Genomic DNA, 10,738 nt, shown 5'->3' on the forward strand with positions numbered 1-10,738 from the left:
ATTTTCTAATCACGGTGGCTGAACCCATTCTCTCAATAGTGTTAAGACACTCTATTTGGAGAATTTAAAGTCTATGTCTGTGCCATTTTTGCAGACTGCTCTGCAGAGAAAAACCATGCCACCAGCCATTTGGCCTGGAGGGTCCACATCTGCACTGCCAAGCATTTGAGTCATTCTCCCCTGGGTCCAATGAAGCACCCCTTTGCCATGAGACATAATTGGTTTTTTGTGTTTTTTTAGTCCCGGGTGTACATTGTAATGAGAGATTTGTGTTGCCAGCTGCCAGAGTGGTATTTTTATAGCATGATGCTGACTGTGTGCATTGCATGGCACGAGTTGCTTGAAGGTGTGAGGCCTCCTGGGACTGTTTGAAATGAAGTCAATGAAGACCATACACCTTCTGTCTATCTGATGGAGAACTTTGGAGCAAACTGTCCTGACAACTGTTTGCAGGTTTCCTCTTGTAGGGAAATAGTTGGCTAATTCCAAAAAGAAGACTGGAGCAACCCCACAGACATATGGTGCAAGCGATTAGGGACCACTGGGTGGAAATAGGGAGCAAGCCAAATGGACCCGGTGGACACAGACTTCTCTCTCCTCTTTCAACTCTGCTTAAACTTCTTTCCAAGAACCCCTACTTCTTTGAAATTACAACCTGAATAATGAAATGGGCTTATCTCAAACCTTCTCCATTTTAGGCGAAAAAACCTTATGAGATTGGGCCTTAAAATTCCTGCACTGCGGAATCTAATCCAAATCGGAGCCTTAATTTGGTTATGAACCACAAAGGCAGACCCTAATCCAGATTCAGACATTACCTGCTCAGTGTCCCTGTAATATTTAGAGAAAGTTACTGTCAATGAATTTGCCCATAAATCCCAATAGCCCTAATGCTATTCTGAAATTGCAGGTATTGGTTCTAAATTTATTCTTTGTGCTCCTCCACGTGTACTCATCATAGCAGAGAAGATGCATCTGAGTTTGTAAAAGTAGCATTCTGTTCAAAGCGGGTTCAAATTTTGCATCTGTTCTCAAACCACAGCCATGACAGATCTTATTAGTCACGATTATATATGTAGGTGCATATATACTTGGCATTTGACCATATGAGAATTAAAGGGTTTCATGTCTGTACTCAGTTTATGTGCCTTAAAAAGTCATGGTTGTGAACTAATAAAAATGTGTTTACATGTCCAAAGCAGGCATTGCTTTAGACTCTTTAGCTTTTCACTTGATTTCATTCATAATTCACCTCCATTAAGTCATTCCTGTTCACCTTGAACACATCTATTCATGTTTACATTTACTACATTCGTTTTCTGGCAAATCAGAATCATCTTCAGAATCATAAAAACAAGAACAAAAAAGAAATTTGACCGCTGTTTCTGTTACCTTGTTCTCATCTATACCATTTGTTTCAACTTAGGAACACATGGAGCAACCCAGCTCATCACTGGGAAGTTTACAGAACAAAATGTTGTCTTAGAAAATGAAGATTTGTCAAATTTATCAAATTGCTGATTTGAAATATGTTGCTTTTTATAAGTTTCTGATAAAATACAGAATTGTTCCTGTCCAATTTCCTGTCATTTTACTTTTTGGGTTGCTAGGAAACCCACCTGCCAGGATCTGTGGCTGAAGGACAAAATTTCCTCCCTCCCCTAGCTCTTTTCAACAAAATAGAAAGACAGAAAGAAGATACATCCGTGAGCTGCCCTGGAGGCAATCCTCATTTTTAGTTTAAACAACTCTGAACATAAGAGGGCAAACTTTAGACTAACTTTGGTAAATTCAGAACAGTCTCACAAACAAATGCCTGTATAACTCTGTGAAAACCTACTTTAATTTTGTGCCAGTAGAGATGATTTTGTCTTGACATTCTTCACCTCATGTGAGAAGAATAATTCAATTTCACCATAAACTATTTCTTAAAATTTTGCAATTAAGCTTGAAAAGTCTTTGGCTGTGGTTTGGGAATAAAAGTAGGTTAATGTAATGAAACCCCCAAATAAGTTAAATAATGCCACTTGTTCGTTTTGCAGTGATTTCAAAGCATAATGCTGGTGAAGAGTAGGTTTGTTATTACCTGGTAATTTTTATTTCGGTCTTTTAATAGTAGTGGTGTGTTAGGAAATTCTGTAGGTGATAATATCGCTCTCCTCCTGCTTTTCTTGGCAATGGTCTGCATTGTCGAGCTCTTAAAATTATGAGGTCAAAGTTTAATTTTTCATTACCATGAAGAAATGGAATTATTGCTGAGAAAAGCAGAAGATCAGTGATACTATTAGTATCATAATACAAACTTTATTCACACCAGATTCAATTGCATTTTTTGCCTTAAAAAAACCCCCTTACTCTAAAAGAGCCAAGGTTATGTACTTTGGTTCTCTGCTGGAATCCACCTCCTCAGCCCTCTAAAATCACTTTCCCATAGTGGCTGTTTCCAAGCAGGCATCTGTAAACTCTCAGCTGATACCTGCCCTCTCCTGGCATGATATGTTCTCTTTAATTTTTCTGCAGTTTGTCCTGCTTCTGCATGCTCTCTTTTTGTCTGGAGTGTGGTAGGCAATTATTGCTAAATGGAAGAGTCAGAAACATCACAGGAGACGAGAAAGTGTCACAGAATAACGCGATTGCCACTATTCATTCTGATGAGAGTGAAAGGAATTGTTTGTATTATAATACTGAACTTTCAGTAAAAGCTGAATTCTAATGTTTTTTTTCTAGTTTAGATTCAAAGTGGATTGTTGTGTACTTAAATTTTATTGGTTTCATGATACTTTCTAGTTGAAGTTGTTACTGGAGAAAGTTTTTAATGTACATGTTTCATGTACATGAACTTACTGCTGGTTGTGATAGCAGGGATCTCAAGGAGACCAGAGGAATGACCACTCAGTCCCTGAACGCAGCAGTTCACAAATTGAAGAGGAAGCACGGGTTGAACCCATCAAGAAATCCCAGCATCGCTCTTCCTCAAGCCAACACCACAACCATCGCAGTGGTGTTAGAGGCCTTTCTAGGCAAGAAACTTTTGACTCAGAAACACAAGACAGCAGAGATTCGGCTTATGTAGAGCCAAAGGAGGACTACTCGCATGAGCATGGTGACCACTATGATTCTCACAGGGATCACAATCATAGAGACGAGTCCCACGGGAGCAGTGATCACAGACATAGAGAATCGAGGCATCGCTCAAAAGAGAGGGACCGCGAGCAGGACCACAATGAATGCAACAAACAGCGTAGTCGTCATAAATCGAGGGACCAATATTGTGACAAGGATGGGGAAGTGATATCGAAAAAAACGTAATGACGCAGGAGAATGGAACAGGGATGTTTACATCCGTCAGTAACTTTTGCCTCCGGCAGTCTTGTGTTTCTTTGAAGTCTTGTAACAATGCCCCTTGAAAATATCTTTGGGTTCTTCATTGCAGAACATATGGTATCCTTCTGTATGCTGATTTGTATTGCTGTTGCTTGCATAGCAATAGCATGAAATAGAATATTCATATACTTATTTTTTTGGTTAGTGCTATATGAATTAGCGTAGTACAACTGCAGAGTTCCTGATGTTGTACTATGCCATTTTTCAAGCTGTTTTTTGGTAGCTGCCACTTGAACAATATCTGTTGCCATCAAGGTGTTGTTAGTGTTTTTTAAAAAAAGGTACATTTGATGTTTAATAACTTCCCGTGTATTCAGCAAGCCAGAATCAGCACATAAAAAATATAAAACTTTTTGTCTGCTCTGATTTTTAATTTGTATGCACTTGATTTGCATATTGATTTAAGAGCCACTATCTGTTGCTTGTACCTCTGGTGGACTCCATTTGAAGACAGAATTCAGTCTTGCCTTACACACAGGGGATCATAAAGTCAAAATCTATTTTCTATGTACTGGTACTGTGTACTGTATATACAGTTTATAAATGTTATTTCTGCAGACACCTTCTTACTATATAAGTTTGATCACACTGTTTTAGAGTCCTAATGCCAAGTCAGCAGATTTGCTTTTGAATTACTGGCAACTGGAACTAGCCTCATTTAGGAAATCTGTAACAGTGTTCAATCTAAATACTTTTTCTTCTGTAGCAGAAAGCTTATACTTATTGTAAATACAATTGAGTGCTTGAGATAAAGGGTCTAACTCTTATACCTTATGCTGTCCTTGCAAACCCAATTTTGCATTTTAAATTTATGGTAAAGATAACAAATTTATCACTATAAATTATTCTGCTCTGTACAGGTCACAGAATTGCAATGGACACAGCTTAATTTTTGTTCTATTGTCAGAATAATAGAGCACACATGACAGAGGTGTGTATGTGAGTGGGTGGGTGGTGGATGGGCGTATGTGTGCATATGCACGTTAGGCAGCAAAGTGTGAGAATCTACTGAAGAAAACAAAGGTTACTCAAAAGCCCAACAAGTCTGTTTCTTCATTCTGTCTATTAATTCAAAAATCCAAATTGCAGTCGAGGAATATGAGGGAGTTTACTGACCCAGGTAATTGAGAAAGCATCAATCTGCTGGCTCTTTGTTGAGACTTCAGGAGAGTAAAAACAGGCAAATGTTACTGTGAGTGCTTCACTGGAAATGTAAAATCTTTGTGTTTTAGAGTATTTGTTTTAGTAAGAAAAGTTTACACAGCTTGTGGAGAGTTATTTTGTTGGAAAATAAATTTTTGTAGCTTCTCCACTTTTTCTACACTTGCCAATTCTTCTGCATTCCCACCTTGCAGCCAGCTCACTGCTTTTCCTTCACCTAAACTGTTGTGCTGCTGGTGAGAGTTTAGAAAAATGACTGTGACAAAATACTCTGTTATGAGCTCGCTAGAGAACATGCATTGAAATCAAAGGGCGTGAACTCAGTTTTGTTTTGCATTGAACACCTGTTGCACTGGTAAGTGGGGGGAAATTCACCATTATTTTTGACTACAGGTTCCATACCCTTGCCTAGTGTAAAAGCTGTTCTGCATCACGTATAGTCTTTGTACTAGTTGTATGAATGAAATACTTTTTGTATTTCACTGTAAATAGCACATTATATAAAGACTGTAGTGGGATAATAATTAATTTAGCTGGAAGTTCTTTTTATTTATTATTTTAATTCTGGGAATATCAGCATTGCCTGATTTTGAATATCATTTTAGTGAAATGGATAAGATATATGGCAGGTGCATGTTTTCTCCAATCTTCTATTCCAGCATCTAAGCAATTCAGTTTAACTCCCTTAAACATACTCTGTCCTCCCTCTCCCACCCCTCTCCCTGATGCTTTAAATGCATTTTTTACAACAAAGTGAGAGTGTGAAATTCTGCTGTCAGGTATCTGGCCATTCCTCCCAGTGCTGCTGACTGTTGTGCTTATTCAAGGGTAGTGTTTGGCTCAAAGCATGAACTGTGGGGAACACAAGGAAAAGGATATTTTTCTAGAAATAAAATTCTCGGCATTTTTCTAAACATCATTAAATGACTTTGTAGACAAAGGAAGCATAGGTAAGTAGATCTGCTGTATTACTAAATGAATATATGAGAGTATATAGCAGTGGCTTTTGATACGAGAGGATTTTCAGGTTATCAGTGGAAAATGACATTGAAGGGCTCTGTTGTTTGAATGGTATCACATCACATGTAAATGGGAATAGAAGCTATATTGTCTTGCTCTATATAGCCTGGCTTTAGCTATTTTACCAACTTCAGTAAACACTGTTGCTCCCTACAACTGTTACGACAGCTGTGTCCTCCAAGAAGTGATCTATGGATTCCACTTCAATACCTTGATTATTCCACTTCAATACCTTGATTATTTTGTTGTTCTAGTTTTTCTTTAATTTTTGCTCCAGAGAGTGTTTAACCTTTCTTAAGGTATTTTTTAAGTAATGTTTGGCAGAATTTCAAAGCACTGAGTAGTGTATGAGAACCATGGAGTAGGTAGCCATGTATAGACAAATAAATGAGAAAATAAAGAGCATAGTCCAAGACCAAGTATTTAAGAATGGCCTATATATTGATTTATGGAATATAAATATCACAAAAAAAAGACATGGCCCAACCCAACTACTGAGAGAATCATGTTTTGTATAGTGCTGCTAATTATGTACAGACAACATACTAATACACGCATTTCTTAGGCAGACTCACTCAGTAGGTTTTTATTAGCCTTGCTAAGATAATATCCTTCAGTTATTGTTTTAAGAGTGACAATTCATTTGTGAGCTTGTACTACACATATTGCACAATACCACCTGCCTGCTGAGCATGACTTTGAAAAGCACTTTAACAGAATTATTTCAATAAGAAGCTTTAAAAATACTCCAACTGGAGGACATATCAAAGGTTATTGTGATGAAATGTCTTTGCAAAGTTTTGCCAATAGAAAGTTTAATATTATTGTTTGCATTAGGATACTAATGAGTTCATATTTCTGTATCTGGTTTCAGGAGCTTTGAATCTGAGGAATGGTAGAGGTCCCAGTGAGCTCCAGAATCTTCTTATGTATGTGTGGTACAAAACAACCTGTAAAAATTCTATTCAAATGAGCTAAAAAGATAATAAAACCAGTAAGAAGGAAAAGGAGGAAGATAAAATAGTTAAGTGAAGTGATACTCTCGCTCTATATTTTTCTAAAGAATTTCAGTATATGGAAGGAATGGGATGCATTTTTAACATTTACGTGTATGTATGTTAGATGTTAATCTTATTTTTGTGTCTTTTCAAATGAATACACATCAGTGCTGTTCAGCAGCCCGAGTTTACCCTTTATCAGTTGTTTAGTGTCACACAGACATCATGGAAGAAGGAATTCTCGAGGAGGGACTGGAAGGAGGTGAGAGTAACAGTCTCCAGACCTGTTAAGTAACAGGACAGTGGGGATGAATAAACAAACAGGTTTGTGCACAAAGGCAGCATCAGTAGGAGTTAAGAGCTGAAAGAAACTATTTTTAAATCAATCCATAAATTACTGCCTAGAAATTAGAAAATTCTTCTAGAATACTCATGAATTCATATTCTGTGTCTGGCATTAGGAGTTCAGAATTTGAGAAGAGTTCCACAATTTTTGCTTCTCAAGGTGTAAAATTAAATAAATAGTTTCTCCTAAGGATTTGGCCTTAATGAAGGAAGACAGGTTTTAAAGCCACAATGAGTTTGAGTGGAGTACCTGTTTTCACAGAAATTTGTAAACACTTGACCTATAGCCCTTATTATAAATGGAGGATAAGGAAATGAAATTCCAGTGATCAAACCCTGATATCTGGTTACGTATCCTATACTTGCAGTTCCTGCCCAGGTCAAATACCCTGCCCCTTAATACTTACTGTCTTTTATGAATTTGTTTGTATTTATCATTTTTAAGCTCTGTTGGTTTGTAAAGTCATATTCGTGTTCTGTGACACCTGCAGAGGTTTTAAGGTGGTCCATTATCATTCCCTTAGCTGGAATGAAGTGAGTGGTCTGATTGTTTTTAATCAGTGTCTGTCCAAATTAAAAGGTTAGTGTAAACCACCTCCTGTGTTAGTCACTAAAGCCTCTTCAAGATTTATTTTGGTTTGTGGTTACATTTGACCTCTAATTGCTTTAACACGTCCGGCTGAAAGCTATTTCCCAAATGCTTGTGACTTTAATTCTATTCCATCCATGAAAATAAAGCACATTGCAAAAAACTTTATTACATAGTCTAGAGGAAGAACAGAGAAATTATTTTTCAGAGTGTAATATAACATTTCTGGTGTACATTTACTTATATTTATTACTTTATTGCAGATCTTTCACCAAAATTTTAGTTCTTCTATCATCTGTAAAATATGTGGTTGCCATTTTTATTGTGAATGTTTTTAATCAAATGTTACTCAATTGAATTTATTGCTTGGCAATTTGTCTATAACTTATTTCTCCACTTTTATATAACAAACTGTTACATATGAGCTTACGATAGTTTTATAGACAGTTTCTTTTTATAACTTACCACCCTAGAGATGTGTTCCTACGCATCCCCCAAAAAGATTTATATCAGATACAATAGAAATTAAGCTGGTTCTTCTAATTCAAATGTGTTCTCTTTTCTTACTTTATTCTTACCACTTTTATCTATCATGCTTACCTACTCTGCAATGAGTTCTAGCAGTACCAAATTGGATTTGCTCATAAATTTTTTAGTCATGAACAATTAAACATAAAAAGAAGGCTCTTTAAACTACCCACTCCAAAGTAATTTCTTGTTGATCACCGTCACCAGCCTATTTCTTACTAAAATATTCCCTTTTCCTTAAGAAGCATATGAAATCCTATGATCTAAAAATTGGTGGACTCCATGACACCGAAACAGGAAAAAGCTGTATAATAATTTCATACTATACTAGGCTGCCTATTTTAATATCTTTATATTGACCAAGATAAATATTTAGATTTGGCACTATTACTAATGACTATTTCTGCAAATAGAGAAAACTTACTTTTCAGACTTTCTTAAAGCCAAGATCTGATTGCATGCCTAATCTATCTATTTTGTAGGGTTAATCTTTCATTACAATGACAATAACTTTTTTTAATTTAATATATAAGTATCTCATACAATGTATATAAAGATATATATATATTCAATTGTGCTTCAGCACCAAACACTGAAGCATAATGATTCAGTGTGTAAAGCATTCTTATCAGGAAAGTAATCCTATTATGTATTAATATATATACACCATACATCAAAATTAGGAAAATGAGAAAGTATTCCTGCACTTCTAGTTAAAGTTACAGTAAGATTGGAAGAGAAAACAAAAAAAGAAGGGCATCCATCCATCTTCAGTCATCTAACTTAGCCAAGCTAAGTTGATTTGGAGCATCTTAATTGAGTTTCTGTTCTGAACTGCCTGATGGAGAAGTCTCTCCCTGGCCCTGCCCTGCTCCCCAATTACCAACAGAGAGAGGGGCCTAGGGGAAGCAGCTGAGGCTTATCCCTTTAATATGCTAAGTGTTCTTTTAAGTCTAGCAGTTGACTTTTGCAGAAACAACTCTAGTAGTTAAAGTTCAGATATCAGTCATTTTTTTCAGGTGAAGCCTGGTCTGCAATTACACTGGAATCAAATACAAGTCAGTTACTTTCTTCCCCGCCCCAAGGAACTTCTCATATAAAATTCAGAGATCACCTTCTTGAAAAGCCTGTTTATCGTTCAAAACTAAAGAAATCTGGGAAAGTCTCAACAAATCTTCCACTAAAAATTCAGCAATCATCTTAATTCTTTCAAATTCAGCATTGCACAAATCCTGCTACTGAAACTGGAGGCAAAGTTCCTTACTTTATATGCATACACAAATTTCAGTATATAGTCTATGTGTGCTGATTAATGTTTACAGAATTTATATATTCTGCAAAAAGAAAATGCTTTTTTTACTAGCACCAAGTTAAAAATTTCAACATGTACTTACAATAAAAGGCTAATCCCTTTTGTTACCAAGTAATTATTTTAGCCATATTTAGACTAAAAAGACTGTAATTTATAGTATGAGCTTTCATGATTCTAAATAGGATATCTCACCTACTACTGATGAAAAAAAATTACTTTAAATCTTCTTTAGACATGCTGTGGTTAATGGCAAGGAGTGACCAACAAAAGTAGACAAGTAGTAGACAAGAATTCCATCCTTCTATCCTGCTAGGATAGACCTTACAAAGGATGTACTAGCCAACCTTGGAAGAACTGAAGAAGGGACATTTTTTTTATTTAAGAACAGTAAAAAACATACAGTACCAAAACATTTATAGCAAATACAAGTAAACAACCAGACTACTGAGAAACAGAATTGTATAAATTGTTTTGGTTGCAAGCAAATGCAAAAGCACTTCTGACAGTATAAAGACAAATTATAAAAGAAATATCGCTCCTTTTAATCCAAGCAAATAGTTACGTGTGAAAAGACAGACTTTTTTCAGATAATGCTTTTAAAAACTGGAAATTTATGAGTGAGAGTTAAAAATCACACACACACAGATGTCAGTTTATGTTTTTGAATTGTACTTACCTTTTCCCTCTAATTTTAGTACTAATGTCAGTTCCAGCAGTACTGAGAAAAGAGAATACTGTTCAAATGGAGAACATCCCTGTAACTGAAGCAGAATTTTCAAATACATCTAGCACCTTGAAGAAATTTAGGTTATTAAAACTTTGAGCAGTGTATTAAGGCAGTTCTCATTAGCATGCTTCCCCAGTTTCAATTTTCATTTGATTTTAGCTGGTGATGCTTTCTAACTAATAAAGAGTTAATATTCTTAGTTGTTTGAAAGGTGATTTGCAACATTTCAGATGGTATTATGCATTGTTTTCTGTCTTTTGATACATAAATCACGACTGTAGCCCCTTCTGTTGCAAATGTTTGATTTTAAAATTGTCACTTGTCAGCCAGTCCAATAGGCTATTTCAGAACCAATACAGTTTATGCATGGGAAGTTTGATGTTGAAACAATATTTATTTACATTCCCAGAGTGAGATGATGGTTTAATATATTCATGCTGCTATAAAAGACATGCTACAAAGCCTAATCGTATTTTGTGTATATACTATGTGTACAGAGAATCTTGCTTGTATTAAAATAAAAGAGAAATGAGGTTCTAAGTATCAATTTATAAAACAGTTCTTTGTAAAATGTTACAGTGTTTTGTGAAGCACTATTTAATGAAACATTAACTACGGGTAAGCCTCCATGGAAACCACCTTTTCCAAAATTCACAATAATAGTTCCCATCTAT

At 35.9% G+C, this 10,738-nt stretch overlaps 1 protein-coding gene across 1 annotated transcript in view; it reads left to right on the top strand.

Annotated features, from left to right (window-relative positions):
- Positions 1-10,607, top strand: part of CACNB2 (calcium voltage-gated channel auxiliary subunit beta 2) — a 269,905-nt gene extending 259,298 nt beyond the window's left edge. The window contains 2 exon segments of the mRNA XM_030009962.2: positions 2,863-3,297; positions 3,299-10,607. Of these exon segments, the coding sequence (XP_029865822.1) occupies positions 2,863-3,297; positions 3,299-3,352 (489 nt within the window). The 3' untranslated portion in view covers positions 3,353-10,607.
- Positions 10,608-10,738: the final 131 nt, after the last annotated feature.

The sequence above is a fragment of the Aquila chrysaetos genome, chromosome 3, assembly GCF_900496995.4.
Source record: "Aquila chrysaetos chrysaetos chromosome 3, bAquChr1.4, whole genome shotgun sequence".
Lineage (NCBI taxonomy): Eukaryota > Metazoa > Chordata > Aves > Accipitriformes > Accipitridae > Aquila > Aquila chrysaetos.